The 17,041-nt window shown below is 41.8% G+C and overlaps 1 protein-coding gene across 4 annotated transcripts in view; it reads right to left on the bottom strand.

Annotated features, from left to right (window-relative positions):
• PLPPR1 (phospholipid phosphatase related 1) overlaps positions 1-17,041 on the bottom strand; it is a 237,688-nt gene that overhangs the window by 29,148 nt on the left and 191,499 nt on the right. For all 4 annotated transcript variants that reach the window (XM_045840446.1, XM_045840449.1, XM_045840448.1 and 1 more), the window contains exon 3: positions 14,064-14,252. In XM_045840446.1, the coding sequence (XP_045696402.1) occupies positions 14,064-14,252 (189 nt within the window). The remainder of the gene's footprint in view (positions 1-14,063; positions 14,253-17,041) is intronic.

The raw sequence follows: 17,041 nt of genomic DNA, 5'->3' as shown, positions 1-17,041 counted from the left end.
CGACAAGGTGTGACTTGCACACATCACAATGTCATTACTTCACTATATGGCAATGCTACCTTTATTTACATAATAAATCCTTATTTCAACATGTTTGCCTGTGCTACATTTCTCCTCCTCTGGTTGGCTGTCCCTTCTTTATGATTGGCACCTCTCTCTCGTTACCTTGAACTAACGCATGTGTAATTACCATTTAAATCATCATGCCTTCGCACAGGTTGAAAGCTCCCAGATGACAGAGACTACATCTTATATTTCTTCATTATGCTTACAGCACACGGCACGGTGTACTCCCATTTAAAATAAGGAACTAGCATGAGGCCAATTGTCACCAGCTCTGCTACTGCCACAACTGAAGATTGAGAACCATCAACAAAGAATAAAAAGTTAATGGTGATCATCATCTATCGAAAACTGGGTGTCAGACACTTTATCAGAGCATTTTTCCTGCTCATAAGACCCCCAGTATAGGTGCTATTGCTTTTGCTTCACTAGTGAAGAAGGAAAGGTCAGCAAGGTACAGTAACTGACCCCACAAAGCACACAGCTGGCCCATGTGACACTGGGTTGGGTACCCAGGACATCTGGGTGTCAAAGTGCACACTTCCCACCACATTCTATTTGTGCCAGTTTTATTTGCCTAACCCTTCATTTCAACATTTCCCCAGAAGAATGTGAGGTTATACATGTTCTTTTTGCTATGCATATCCTGTGGTTTCAGATAAACTCAATCATTTAATGTTAAGACTTCCCATGCCTTACATTCCTCCCGTATGGACTATCTGTTTAGATGAATAAAGATGGCAATATCATGAATGGCACTCGGGTGATGGAAATTAAACTACAGAATTTTAAGACTGGAATCATTTATAGATGTCTTTCCTTTCCTTCCTAAGTGAGGAAATCGAACGTCTCAGGGGCTTGTCCACACGCAGCCAGACTGTGTCTGAAGCGGCTCTCAGATGTGGCCTCTAAACTGACCCTGTCATCCTGACTCTACAGATGAGACACCTGAGCTATGGGGGGTTGAATAATCTGTCCAAGGTCATCAGAGCTAGTAAGTCACAAGCCCCAGCTCTGAACCCAGGAGAGCCTGGCTCTGGAGTTCTTCCTCTTAATCACTACACTTAGCAAAAATATCCATTGACTACTGACTTAGCAAAAATATCCATTGAATTAGTATCTAATAAATGAGAACATAGGAAACAAAACACATTAAATGCAATATGCTTTAAACACCGAAAAACTCCTGTGATTCCTGAGTACAAGAGAGAACAGTGTAGCAGACAGAAACAGATTATAGGCAAGTCAGAATGAGGTGGGAAGTCGGGAGGGACAGACAGAATTCAGTGTCCGACAGGCAAATAATGGGACAGCATGGATCACCTGGGAAGGAGCTGAAATATTTTGTGCCTAACATGCCTCAGAATTGACAATGAGTTAATGAGCTCTGCCATGTGAAAATATTTAAATGGCTTCAACAACTCAGCCCTCTCTCTTTGCCTACAAGACCTATCTCTGCCAAAATAAGGTGCCAAGGGGCTTTGTCTGTCCCCACTGTTCGTGATGGAACTGCGTTCCTCTTCTTTATCTTAGTGAACAGACGGAAATAAATTCGTGCACGCTCGGACACATAAAACAGAATTTCCTTGAGGGAACCTTCTCTTATTCCACAGTCTAGCTTAGGTAATCTTGTTGTACATGAATCTCTTTCCTTGTGTTTCTCCTTTCTAGTTCTTATCGCAAATAATTACCTATTATTGTTATTCTTTGTTATGGCATGTCATGCCTCTCTTATTCTCTGTTGTAACCCAGGGGCCTAACCCAGTGGAAAGTACATAGTAGTTAATCAATGTCGAATGAATAAAGCATGTCAAATTAATGAAGGTCTTTTGAAATATAGGTTTAATTAGGTGGGTTATAAAAAAAGAAAAATGATTTTTATTATTTAGCCTTCCAGACTCACTGAAAATGTCACTATTCTTCCCAAAGCCTTTGCCAGGCCCCCTCAGGAAAAGGGGGAGCCTGATTTGCCATTGCTCCCCCAACTCATCATACAGATCTCCATCCTGACATCTGTGCAATCAATTACAATTACTGTTGGCATGTCCCTCTTCATCCGACTATGATGTCCTCATGGGAGGGACTTTTGCTCCCCCAGTATGGTGCCTAGAATAGCACTAGTAAATAGTGGTCTCAATCAATATTTGTTGAATGAATAAAAGATGGAATCTTTAGAGGATCTACTTATAGATAGAAGCCTCTGACCTCAATTTCTCTGAAGATGAACACTGAAGGAAATTCCCCACATAGACTGGATGGCATGCATTTATTGATGTACTGCTTAAGAATAAATAAAAACCAAGGACTAACTGATAGAAAGTAAGCAATCTCCTTTAAATTAAATTCCCTCGTATACTCATTTTGCATTCACTGGTTTTGGAGAGGGAAATGTTCCAGCTGTGGGGCTTGGGGGAACAACACAAACAAATTAATAAATATCCGATGCAATGTCAGGAAATGATTAAAAAGTAAATCAGGGAAATGGGATGGAGGGTGATACACACAAGAAAAAATAAGAAAAGAAAGCAGCATTGCTTGCTGCGGCCATTTCAGAAGCTGAAAACATTCTTACTCCATAGGAAAGAGCTGTGCAAATTCTAGGAGTTCTACATTCACTGAAGCTTCCTACTACTCACATAAGAGGGCAAAAAAGCAAGAAGAAGATGTGTGAGAAAAATCTACACACAGCCTATTCTTATTAAAAAAATATATGTGTCCTGGCTGGTGTGGCTCATTGCGTTGAGCGTCAGCCTCTGAACCAAAAGGTCAGCAGTTTGATTCCCGGTCACTGCACATGCCTGGGTTGCAGGCCAGGTCCCCAGTTGAGGGCATGCAAGAGGCAACAGGTGATCAATGTTTCTTTCCCTCTCTTTCTCCCTCCCTTCCCCTCTCTCTAAACAAACAAACAAACCACCAAACAAACAAAAAACACATACACACAAAAAAATGGAAACAAAATAACTTCAAGGCAGAGCAGACCAAATAGAAGTTTGGCAAATAAATCCATAAGTAAAACATCTCAGGTCTCTCATATCAAAGGTGATTAGCAGTACAAAAAATGTTATTATTGGCCAACAATATTCAAATCACAAGTGAGGTATGAAACATAACAAAATATCAGAGCAAGGATATATATATACTAATCTATGTATCTAGTTAATTCGTAGAATATATTAAGTGATAATGAATGTTTACAAAAGGGAGGAAGGAAGGAAGGAAGGAAGGAAGGAAGGAAGGAAGGAAGGAAGGAAGGAAGGAAGGAAGTCATCTTATAACATATACCTTTGTAGGAAGATATTCCTGGTTTTTAGTTAAGACTGATGGACATAAAGGTTGCTGTTGAAACAGTCTAGCTATTGGACCTCAGTGAGTGGGCTTCATGGATGTTCATTTTCCTGCATTTTACTGGCCATACAGAGCGTGCTATTTCTCCTTCCACTGGGTCCTATAGTCTCATATAGGGCCTCATTCTGCTTGTAAGAAGGGAGAAAGAGGCTTCTGCTTGATAAGGGGAAGGGGTCTCCTTTCCTGCCCGGTCTCCAGTCCGCATTAAATGCCATTTTGCACATCATGTCACACTTATGACTCTGGTTTTGGCAATGCCTGGGTTCCCCCATCTGTGTCTTTGCCACACACACTCTGCCTCCATCTACCACTCTGTTCAGAGAGCAGCTGGGGCATGTGGAACTTGCATGTGTTTGGCCCTGGCTGGCCTACCTATGATGGCCTTTCTGATCGTCTGCTAACAAACATCATATCACTCACAGCAAATGAGAATACCCTTGGGTGAGAAATCATCAAGGCCAAACTCAATCTGGCAATGAATGAACTGCAAATGAATTCCATTAGTGCATTTCTCATCCCTCAGCTATGCTGGCTACAATCCCAAGTGGCAAAAGACGTTTAGATAATAGTAAATATACTTTAAGTAATAAGGATAACCAGTCTATCTTAATAAAATATGGAAACTCAAATGGCAAATAAATAAATGACCCTGAAATGTAATATATTAGTTTGGTGTGCTATCTTTTAGACTTCACTTCTTCACAGTATTTTATAGGAGATCTGGTAAGTGATAAATAAGTGATATAAATGCAACATATTTAGGGAACCATTTTTAGACTTCAAAATATCAACAGTCTGCAGAAGAAAATAGGTACTATAAGATATATTATAATTTCACATCTTTAAGGGGGATTCACTGCATGTTGTATATAGTTGTCATTAAAAAGGGCACCCAAAATTCCTGGAATATCTGTTCTAGGTTCACACATATACTCATTGTAGCTCTGGTGATCGGCAATATCAAAGTCAGTGCTGTTTCTTGAATGTGGGCTGTGAAGCTGAAATCCCAGCTTTCTTTCTTCTTGATGGGTGACTTTGGCCAAGTAATTGAATCTTTTTGAGCCTCACTTTTTCCCTTTTTTCATGATTTTGGACATGAGGGTAGTAACTATTAATATTTTAGAAAATTGTTGAGATTACTAAAAAAATGTATGTCAGAGTATTTATAGGTGCTCAGAGAATGTTTGTTGCCTTCTCTTCCTGGTCTATCTAGGCAAGTATGTCTGTTGGAATTGGTTTAAAAAATATATCATCAATCCTAGTCCTGGAGTAAGGGTACATGTGCGACTCTGGCTCTGCACTGCCCCAACCAGGCATCTGATCTTGAACCAGTCGCTTGACCTCTCGGCCTCAGTTTCTCATTTGTCAATCTGTCAGTTTCTTTCTTTCTTTTTTTAAAGATATTTACTTATTTATTTTTAGACAGAGGGGTAGGGAGGGAGAAAAAGAGGGAGAGAAACATCAGTGTACAGTTGGATCTCGCAAGCCCCCTTCTAGGGACCTGGCCTGGAACCCAGGCACGTGCCCAGACTGGGAATTGAACCGGCAACACTTTGGTTCTCAGGCTGGTGGTCAATCCACTGAGCCACACCAGCCAGAGATCAATATGTCAGTTTGTATATTGAACTAGAAGACCTCTAAGGTACTTTTTCAGCTCCAACATCTTTGCCTTTATGATAGAAACTGACAAGAGAGGTGCATTAAGGGAAACTGAAATCACATCATGGGGCTTCCATCTCAGTGCCATCAGTTAAACTCTCCAGACCTAGGGTGGTTTCTTGCAATGCCTCTCTTCCTTTAGAGCCAAGTGGACACAGCCTACTCCGGAGTCATCACATCTCCTGATACCTCTGTCACTCAGGTTCCTAAACAACAGCAGAGGTCTGGCAGCCCCCTCTCTAGGTTCTTCTTGGAGGAAGAGGAGACGGTTTGTTCTTTGCACATATCCCAATATTAGGGTCTAAGTGGCTTCACAGTTTTCAGTCCCGGGGATTTTTTGATGCTTCCAATAGTCTCCCTGAGGAGCTTCTATAAGCATGAGCTTTTCCAAGGAAGGCAGACATGGTTTTGCTGTAGATTTTGTTTAAAAATGATGTAGGAGATTTTAAATGTATAGACTATGCTGCCAGGTGTGCCTGCCAATGTCTTCACACTCTGCTGTGACCTTTCCTAATGAGTGTTATTGAACAACCTGGTCTGCAGAGAGGGTTGGTCCTCTCACTTGCTGAGCTTTGGTAGATTCAAGAGCTCTTGACTGCTGCTTACTGCACCTAAGTGTAAATAAAAAAATTTAGCTTTAGGCATGTTTTATGCCTTTCAAAGCTCAAGGCCTTCAAAAGAATCAAGGTCATTCGGAGGATGGATGGCATTTTGAAAACATTTGGCAACTGGGATAATAAGTATTTTGCTGATTGCAACCTTCCTGCTGGTCTTAATCCTGGGGCTGTGTCTATCCATTCAGAAGGATCTTAAATTCACACTTGTTATAGAACGCAGCACCAAGGTGATAGACTACATTCCCAAAGCATAGTGGTTTCGTATGCCTTTTTTTTTCCTGGACAGTGGATACAAGAGAATTGGGAATTTAAAATGAGTTATGACACACGGAACAGACTGACAACTGTTGGAAGGAGGAGGAGAGGAGGGAACTGGATGCAAGAAGGTGAAGGGATGAGCCAGAGAACGAGAACATACATGCATGATCCACGGACACACCCGACAGGGTGGTGATGGCCAGAGGGAAGCGGGGTGGGGGCTGGGTCGAGGTGGGCAAAGGGGGAAAAATGGGAACATCTGTAATAGTGTCAACAATAAAAATAAAAAAAATTATAAGGCATAGGAATGTTAGTCTACAGCTTGGAGCGGACGACGACCTGATAAATAAAGGTTCATTAGGTTGCAATACTGAAAAACACTGTCTCAGCCTATCCGATGGATTAAGTGAAATTAGAAAGAGGTTTTGTTAGATCTCAAAAAAAAGTGAGTTAGCTAAAATACTGCTCTCAATAAAAAAAGTGAAAGGCAGCCTAGTCACCAAGGAAAGTAGTCATCATGTCTTGTTAGGCAAACAATGACCTTGTGAAGAAATGAATTATCACAGATTATTAGCACAGCCACCTAGTCACCAACCATTAGAGGGGGCATTTCAAAAGGGGGGAGCCACTCTCCCTGTGGAATGACATCGGGGGAGGAACAATCTGTAAAGGAATGTGGAGCGCTCATGTGCAGCGTGGACCAAAAACAGAAAAACTGATTGTTTTCTAAATTTTTAAAAAGTCCATGTAAATCTTTCCCAAAAAGCAATTGTAAATTATACATTAGCAACAAAGAAAATATGCTTACAGTAAAAAAAAAAAGCGAACAAAAAGCACTAAGAAGTCCTGTGATCATGTATCACAGGAAGAAGGATGTGAATGACGAAGTCTTGAAAGGGGTTTCAACAGACGACATTGCTCAGAGCCTGGCAGAGGCAGATTACGAGGCAGTCCGGGTCCTACAATGTCCCCTTGCTTCAGCAGCTGTGTGCCGCCTCAGCCAGCACACAGGCTGGCATTTACTGAGAGCCCACTCTGTGATCCACAGGTGCTCAGGGCTTTTACATTCAGTGTAAGGGCTTACCGCCCAGAAATCCCCTAAGTAAAAATTCACAACTTCCTCCAAATTGTGCCTTTCTATCAAATTGTGTTAGTCTCTTCCTTTCCTGGGAAACTCTAGATGAGTCTGGTGTATGCAACTGTGCACACGTGCATGCAAACTGGCAGCTGTTCCAGTTCTCCTGGGCCCGGGGTGTCAAACGTTCTGCTGCTTCGATGCTAAATACTCCGCTGTCAGTTTGTTGTGAGGCCAAGGGAAGGGTTTAATAGCTATTTTCTCAGGCCCTGTGGCGCTGGAGCTGAGATAAAATAAGGGCAAATCAGATTCTCTGCCCAGTTAAATCCGCTTATCTAAACACGTTCTCCGCCTTTGAGAGTCTGAGTGTATTGAGGAGGCCCGAGGCCTGAGAGAGTAGTCAGCCAGTGTTTCCAAGTTGGCCAGCATGCACGCTGTAGATTTCTTGGAAATCTACACTTTTAGCTAAATGGTTCTGGACACAATAAGTGCCCAAGCTCTAACTTTTCCTAAAGATCTAGGACACTAGTGGCCCTGTGCCGTATATCCCCATGTGGCCTTGTCTCAACACAGTGCTGATCTTTTCTGACGGCAAAGCGCATAAGGAGAAATAGGAAATCACGGTCTTTTTACATCAAGCACACATCGTCTTATCCTTCATGCCTTTAGTGTGCGCCCTGCAATTTGATTGGGGTTGTTGATGCCCAGCCACAGGGATACACAGCACTGTGGGGTGCTAGGTTTTTCTATGGCTAATGTGCTTGAGAATGCAAAGAACACCCAGGACCAGTCTAGGTTGAGCTACTTTTTTAAAAACTGCAATGAGTTCATGCCACACAAGTTATCCCAAAGGAGTCTTACCATCTTTCAACTCTAGGGAGGAAAGGAAATGGGTTTAAGGAGGAATAAAAAATAAAAACAAAGAACGAAACCAAAAAGCTGCAGTCCTATGAAAACACTTGACCAGGTACAGAGGTGTAAAATTGAACGCAAGAAAAAAAAGTCGAGACCTGGGAATTGGGACTCTGACATTTGGAGCCTACCAACCAGAATGCTCTTTCTCTAGCTCTCATGAAATATTAGCACTGGAAAGATCTTGGAGATCATTGATCCCTATCCCTCCTTTTATGTACAGATGAGAAATTGAACCCATAGAAGGATGATGACTTAGAGTCACACAGTTACTGGAGGCACAACCATGCTTGGGATCCTCACTAAGGTCAGGTGAGGCAGGGATCTCAAGTAACCTTAGTAGGATGACTCTGCAAGGTGAGGAGAAGGAAGGATGCTTGATCAGAAGCAGGGCCTGTGCTGACTTAGACTCTCGGGATTTGTGTCCCCCAGGCCCAGTAAAGGCTGCTTTTGGATGAGCCATCTCTCCCCAGGATGGGACAGAAAAAATGAACACAGCTCCTTGCTGCCAGGCAATGTCCCTGAGCACCGGGAGAACTGTTTTTTCTGTTCTGATGTTGCTCATTTATTTTCAGATCTTGGGGGAAGATCAAGCACCATCTGCAGGATTCAAAGGCTACACAGGTCTTCGCCATCAATGCATCAGCTATAACCAGCCCTGGCTCCTATTAATGCCCCTCATTCAGGAAGAAAAATTAAAGTGGACCCAATATCTGCCCAGACCTGTATAGAACTAGTTGGGACCTCTTGCAAATCATTTGACCTAGTTAAATGTCAATGTTCTCAACTCAGAAACGAAGGGAATTGGACTGGATACTTTCTCTATGATCTTTGGGATGTCTATTTTCTATTCCACCAGCATGTTGAAAGGACAAATTAGGCAGGACTGCAGAATATAAGTAAGTTAGAAGATATTATTCTTATCACTCTCATTTAGGGATTATTCCTCAGCACACATGTTGGGGGACTGCCAGCGCTCTTGGTCACATTTTTTCCTGAAGAAGCAAAGGCACAGAAAGTCTGAATCAGGGTTCCATACTTGTGAGCTGGAGTAGAACCCAGTACACTGTCCATCGACCATATCGCCTCGGCTTCCCATCGGAGCATTTGACCTCCTTGCCAATTTGTGCCCTTTGGCAAAAGGAACTGATGGAAGAGATATAATGCAAATTTGTAGCCTGGAGAAGTTTCTGCTGAAACATTTAGTATGAAAGATCTATAATTTTTGCCCAGGGAGAAAAGAAAATTTTTCACACTGGTCTGTTTTATTATTTTTGTTTTTGGCCATGTGTGTCTTTGCTTTTTAGAATTGCCATTTTCTCTTTTTTAAAAAATGTTTTATTGTTATTCTGTGACAGTTGTCCCAATTTTTCCCCCTTTGCCCTCCTCCACCCAGCCCACCCACCCATTCCCACAATTATTCCCCACCCTGTTGTCTCTGTCCATGGGCCATTCATACATGTTCCTTGACTAGTCCCTCCCCCTTCTTTCCACCTTCATCCCCCGCCCCCCGGTTGCTGTCAGTCTGTTCCTTGTTTCCATGCCTCTGGTTCTATTTTACTCATTAGGTTATTTTGTTCATTAGGTTCAGAGTCCTGAAACATCAATTTTAAAGAATTTATGCACCCGTATGTTCACAACAGTGCTGTTTACAAATAGAATGGCCATTTTCAAGTCTTATTAAATAAGGTTGGTCATTTTACAATGATCACCACAAGTACTGGAGTATACAATTTGTTTTAGAAATATATCTTTTGATTTGAAAAGAATATGCATTCATGTAGAATTGGGAAGAAATACATAAAGTATTAAAGAGAAGGAAAACAATTAACTGTACTATTAGCATTCAGATAATCACTATCAATTTTAGTTTATTTCTTACCAGCCTTTTTACATATTATTATATATTGGGATTGTACTGACAACACGCACAAGGTATCTTCTTAGGGTCTGTCAAATATTTAGACCCACAGACAACCACATCCTACATTTGGCATCGGTTCCCTTGGAAGGAACCATAGCTTGCCAAAAGGGCAGCATCACGTGCTCCTCTTCAGCACATGTCCTTGCCGTGGTCCAGCGGAGCATTACAGCCCAGGTGTAAGGAGACCACAGACATATAAGAGGATGCAGGAGCCACCTGGGTTAAAAGCCTCATGCCCTGTAGAAGTCAGTATATGCAACTCCATAGGCATAGCTTCAAAGGTCCCAAAACATACATGCCAAGTTTCCAGAGTCACTACACTTGGAAGTCAGTGCGTGGTACCTCCCTAGGTGATTACAGTTCTCTGAGTCCAGATGCAATTCTCCAATCAGGGGTTAATTTTGTCTAGTAATATAGATACGTATCATCTTTTTTCCTGGGGAAACAGAGCCAGAAAATTAAGAGAAGTTAGGATTCTCTTGTAGAAGGAAAAAAGGTTTCCCTTGTAATACTATATACAATTTTTTTGCCTTTTAATAATCTTAACAATAAACCACAAGCATGTTTCACTGCTATTAAAGGTGTTTCAAAAACATGATGGCCCCATAGTGTATGTATACAACCCACTAATATTGTATATTTAGCTAGTTCCAAGTTTTTAACTTTTTAAACTATTGCTGAGATGAAAATCCTGATAAACAAATCTTTGTATTTATGTAATATCATATGATCTCACTTATGAGAGGAATCTAATGAACAAAATTAACTAATCAACAAAATAGAACCAGAAGCATAGAATCATGAATAGACTGACAGCGGTAAGAGGGGAAGAGGGAGGGGGGACTGTTTGAAAGAAGGTGAAGGGATTAGTCAAGGAACACATATGCAGGATGCACAGACGTGGACAATGGGATGGGACTGGCTATGGAAGTGAGGTTGGACTGAAGGGGGGGAGGCAAAGAGGAAAATAATTAGCACAACTGTAAAACATTAAAAAAAACCCACCTCTGATTATTTCCTTAACACAAGTTCAGAAAATGGAATTAGTGATTGGGTCTGAAGTTTAAAAAACTCTTACTACATCTTGGAGAAGCGGCTCTTCCAGAAGAAGGTGCCAGTTTACACTTTGACTAGAGCTGCATGAAAGCATCTGCGCTTTCAACAACATGGGCTGTGTTTAAACATCTGTCAGTTTCATATGGGGAAAATGCTGCATTTTTTTAAAGTCCTGTTCTTGGATAACGGAGGAGTTTAGAAATGTTTATATGCATGTAATTTATTGTTTTGCTAATTGTCAATTCTTGTCCTTTCCCATTTTTACATTGGGAAGTTCATGTTTTTAAGTATTAGGGCTATTTACATTTGAGTCTCATGCTGGAAACTGTATTGCAGGTTTTATTTACTTTTTTTTTTGATAGAAATGCTCACTTTTAGGTAGACAAATCTATCCATTCTTTTCTATATGCCTGAATTGACAATCCTAAGTGAGGTTGTTACTAGTGAGGGTGCTTTGCGGGTGTGCATGTAGACTTTCCAAGTGTTAGAAATCCATATTTTTATTTTTATTTTTAGTTTTCGCAGCATCTTTTTTTAAGTTTTAATTGTCATTCAAGTGCGGTTTTCTCTCTTTTACTCCCATCCCAGCCCACCCCAGCATCTTTAAGATGGAATTACACTGGTCTCCTGGCTGGGACCAGGTGTGGCTGCCGCTCACAGGAGCTCTGAGACGGCTGCCACCCGTGCTCTGCCGGAAGATGAGGGTGCCCTGGAGCAGGGACAGCGCTCCCCAGACCTCCAAGCAGCACTTGACCTTTGGCATTTCAGAGCATTCTATTTTCAGTCTCGGAAACATTTTCCATAGTTATGGATTGTCTATTCCTTGAAAATTTGAAGGAATTCACACTATAGTTATGTGTCCCCAGTAGTATTTTGTGAGATAAATTTTAGACATGTTTATTCTAAATTTTAGACATTTAGAATAAATGTTTAAGCATTTATTCTATTGTTATCTATCTATTCAGCTTTTCTACATCTTTTTAAGACATTGTTAGTAAATTATCTTTTCTTAGAATATTATCAACTTTATTGAGATGTAAGCATTTATTGACACAGAATTTTATATACAATTTAAATAAAAATACAGGGTAGACTTTTAGAGGACTATGTATTTTTGCTTATACATATTTTTTTCTTAACTTTTGTTACTTTACCTTTCTTATATATTAGACTAGCCAGGGGATTGTGCATTTTACTTTTAAAGAATTAATTACTGATTTTATTGATCAATTCAGTTATTTTTTTATTCACTATTTTTTATTCATAGTTTTTATTAATCTATTTCTTTCCTTTTATTCATTTTTTTAATGGAAAAAATCTCTACAATTACAATAAATAACTATAGGGAAACCTAGGTTATGCTATTTCCTGGTCTGGGAAGAAGAGAGGAAAATGTTTTAGGAGGTCAATGGATCACTCAGAGATTCACGTCTGAATATGTAAGGAAGTGATATGCTTCTGAGACAGGAAGAATCAGGCTCTGATTCCTGACTCTGGACTCATTGCCTCCAGGTAGAGCCACCATTAAACCATTGCAGAGCCCAATGTGGCCTTCTGGTTTTTTCTGGGGAGTGGAGAGTGTCGCCTTTTGAGGTACAGGGAAGGGTGCTATTTATGTTTTCTCGTATTCCCAGGCTGGTGACAAAGGATAAGTAAGGCAAAGGTAAGAGGGACACAGAGGCCAGCCTTCTTCTGGGAGAGGGCACACGTCCCATCGCTCTGACGAGCAGGTGTCGCCAGGGATCTCAGTGAAATCTCATTCTCTTCAGGCAGAGGACCCTGGAGAGAACAAAAAATAATTTCTAGCCAGGTTCTTTTCTTCCCTACTTCCAAACACTTAGTACATGCCGGACGTGGGCTAAGTCACGTGTGTGAATCATTTTATTTAAGGCTCAAAGCAACTTTATGAAACAGTCACATTATCCCCATTTTTATGGGGGCAGGGGGGACAACAACAGAGCAACTTGCCTAAAGCCGCACAGCCGGGACGTGAATCTAGGTATGTCAGGCTGCAAAGCTTGTGTTATTAACCACTCTGATACAGCACGTTTTATCAGCGCCGACCTTAATCCCCACGGCACAGGCTTATCATCTAGCGGAGAGCTGCTCAAGCCTATGAGCGACGATCAAAATGAACTGAAAGCATTATGATTCATTATGGTCCCACATTACCTTTCAAAATTCTATTCTATTTCTTATCTTAAAAGTAAGCAAAAATTTTGCATAGAAAATAATACTTGAGCTGAATATCTGAGCAATCAGTATAATCCTCAGCATGCCAGCAAGTATTTTTATTGCTGCCCCAAAAAGGAAGGAGAGGGAGAGGGAGAGGGCAGGCTGGGGGGGGATGGGAGGAGGGAGAGCTGGGGAGGCTATTAGAAAAGAAGAGGAGAAATGATTGCTGAGATTACATCCCAGACAATCTGACCTTGCAGCATGTTTAGACACAGAAATGTATATTTTAAAGCCCTCACAAAGTCATTTTAAAAATTAAAATGTCTAAGTGTTGAATCACTTTCCCAGCTAATCCAGATATGTGAGATTTATGCTTTGAAACAGTCTCCCTAAAGGATTGTCTGGCCTTTTTGTTTTGTGGCCTCACGAGAGAAAAAAAAAAAAAGAAATAAATGAAGGTAAAGTTACAACTTAATTGAATGTGATGTCATGTGAACAGAGTCAGAGCCATCAAGAATGAATTACAGGGAACTTCAGGTCAAGCGATTTCTCTCATCCCTGGCCCCTCTGGAAGTGCAATCAAAACAGCAGGAGATACAGGCCTGGGGGAGTCTACTCCACTCTGATCTGAGGCTTTATATCAACACCAGTATTTACATTCCAGACCTCTTCTTCATGCACATGACCCACTGTATATTCTTCCAGAGCACGGTAGCTCTTCTTAACACATTAGCCAGGATTTATGGCATTCACACATGCTTTACCGCACATTCAGATACCAAAAAGCAAGTCACTTATAAAAGACAAGACCTATTTTAATGAGCTTTTAGGCAGAGCTCCAGTCACTGTTTTGGCTGAAACAGGACACCCCTGATAAGGCCGATGCTGAATGCCCAGAAAGAGGGGCAAGAGGAGCAAAGGCATTAGAATGTTATTTTAGTATCTGACAACAAAGAAGGAAGTCTATTTCTGTACTTACAATAGCAGTTGGGGTGGCAGCCAGCACACAATAGAGCACCAGAGGGGTGATGAAGCTTTCTTCCTCTGTCCCGGGGTAAGGCTTCATTAAGTCTCCGTCCTGACAGAAGAATCCTTGGATATGCACCTGAAAAGTGTCAGTGCATTCGAAGTAGTAGGCAAGCAGCACTGTCCCAGCCATGATGACAAGCTGAAAATACAGCATGGCCACACAGACACATTAGCAGGGCTTCGCCCCTCAGAGCACAGTCCCTCCATCACCCCGGGCGGCGGCGGCTCTCCTGGTATTGGTGTTGGCGAGTGTGTGCGTGCCTGGCTCAGCATGCTCTGGGCTCGGGGAGTGAGTGCTCGCTTGTCTGCCTTGTCACATCTGTTATCTAAACCTTCCAGCAACTAGTGCACAGCTCCCCGCTGAGAGGCACATCACAGCAAGGCTTGCAGAGCGTCCCAGCCTGTGCTGCCACCCTCTTGGGGGATGCGTGGGAACCAAAGCAGTATTTCCATCCAGGCCAGAGGTGAAAAGTCAAAGATCAATGGCATCAGAACTGGCAAGAAGTATATATATGAGAGCTATTCATGAGATATTTCATAAACTATGAAAGATAGACTTACCTTATTATCAGTATAAAATATTAGAGGCAGGGAGATCACGAATGAATGAACAAGTAAATAAACGAGTGAATGAAAAGGGAAGCCTGGAATTTAGCTTTATGTCAAAGGAAATTTTCAGAACACACCCTAAATTACTGGCAGGGATGAAAACATCACAGGTGTCCTACATCACTTATACCATTTATTCTTTTCCAAAAGCTTTTGCCTTTATTCCGAAATGCTTTCCACTAGTAAATCAAGGACTCTGCTGCTGATCACACCTTACTAGAAGGTTAGACATAAAAAGGGACTCAATTACTCTTTAGTTTTGACTCAGAAATATCCTGGATACTCACCATGGTTTAGATGTTGCCTGTAATAGGTAGGAGTTGAGGGTAAATGGAAACACCAACATTATTTTTCTCATTTGGTTTTGGAAGAAACCGAAAGGCCAAGATAAGACCATGGTGATAAAGGTAGATAGAGAAGGTCTGTGAGGTTAGGACATTACAGAAAATTAGGCTGGAAGAGATCTCGGAGCTCTTCCAGTCTAACAGCCTTGTTTCGCAGATGAGAAACCAAGGCCCAGCAGGGACAGCTGCCCTCTGACCGATCATCAGCACGGGAGCGGCCCTCTGACAGATCATCAGCACGGGAGCAGCCCGTGTGCTCAGGCTGAGCATTAGCGAAGCGGGGAAACTCGCGTGGAGACAGAATATGTTCAATTGTTGATTTGCTTTAAAGTTTCAATGTCATCATTATGGGAAAAAAGTCAGAACTTGGGGAGATGTCTTGGTACATCGTCTATGGCTTAAAATTGTTTTTACAAGGGGGGACCCCAAAAACCAGGCATTATCTTCTGGAGGGTGGGCCCTAGTAGTACAGGCTTCCCCTGCTTGGTGAGTGTTCTGGGAACCCATCTGTATCAGCGTGTCAGCTGGCGTTGTTGTCAGAAGCTACATTTGGTTTAGGGAATTTTTTCTGAAGCCTTTTTCAATGTGTTTGCCCATTTCATGAGGGGTGATTTACAAGCTCACCTGCCCACACCGCACTGAGTGTCCAGCAGTTTTTGACCAAAACCAGCATGACCCCTGCCCCACCTTCCCTATTCACCCAATCTCTTCCCTGAGTGACTTTTTTTCTGTTTCCCCGGATGAAAAAAGTCCTCAAAGGGAAATGTTTTGCTGATGTGGAAGGAGTGAAACAAAAAATGGCAGACGCACTAAAAGGCATCAAAATCAAGGAGTTCAAAAACCATTTTGAGTAGTGGAAAAATGTCCTGATAAGTGGAGGATGACTAAAGTTTAAACATGTAAGGATAAGGATAAATACACAATTTTTTTATAAATAAATTCCATTTTTGAAGGGTCCTCCCTCATATTTAGAAGTACATAAGGGGCAGTAGGGGAAAACCATAAGCTTTTTTCGGTGTTTGAGAAGTTCTTATTCTAGCCTTGGAATGAATAACCCAAGGTCATAACTAGCTAGTGTTGAAGCCAGATTAGAAACACACATTTTCTGATCCCCGGGGAAAAGCACCTACATTGTGGCATGAGAATTGCACCCTGCTCAAAAGGGTAGAGAGTTGCAGGGAGGCAAAGCAGTGTAACCCTAATGCAGGGAGGAACTATCTGGCATTTTTGTCCATTTTCCTTTTCACTTATTTAGCTACAATATTGAAGCAGAGAGTTCAACTCTGCCCTCATCTACCCCTCTCTCTGGAACCAGGCACAGCCTCTATTTTTGATATTATCTCTGCAGTTCTTTGTCACCATAGCTGAAAGCATCGTTTTCTTTAAGGGTCATTTGGATTAAGAATCCTCCCCCATTCATCCACTTTCCCTATTTCACTGCCTATCCTGCCTGGCTCAGAAGGCTTGGGTATCTCCAGTTGTAGTGTGTCTCAAGTACCAACTCCTGGCCACTCTGCTGTGAAGGTCTTTTGGCCACCTTTGTCACCAGCTTTCTTTGTCTCCAGGTAGGACACAAACCATTCTTTCCTCCCACTATCCCTCATACACAACTTGTTTCTGGCTCTACAAGGATTATATTTTTCTATGATCTGGCATGCTCTCCCTCCCGAGTGACCTTCTGTCACATTTGTAGCCATCCCATCCTGTCTGGCTGTTCCCATGTGTGTCTCTGCCTGAGGTTTACTGGCACCACGTGTACATCACCGACACTCAGCCACCCCTGCTGTTTCAAGCATTTGGTTTACAGCTTTCCTTTTTAGCAGCAGAGACTTGGATAAATATGCTTCCAACAAGAATGAGAGACAGTTTCTCCAAAGCTGCCCCAGCTAATGGGTACCCTTGCCAGACACTAGTTTATAAAGTCAAGGGCATGACATTTCTATTTCTCTTGTGCTTGACTGTTCAACTGAGTTGA

This window comes from Phyllostomus hastatus, unplaced genomic scaffold (genome assembly GCF_019186645.2).
Source record: "Phyllostomus hastatus isolate PE091 unplaced genomic scaffold, TTU_PhHast_1.1 phas_contig_34, whole genome shotgun sequence".
NCBI lineage: Eukaryota > Metazoa > Chordata > Mammalia > Chiroptera > Phyllostomidae > Phyllostomus > Phyllostomus hastatus.
This window is presented reverse-complemented; position numbering and strand designations above follow the sequence as displayed.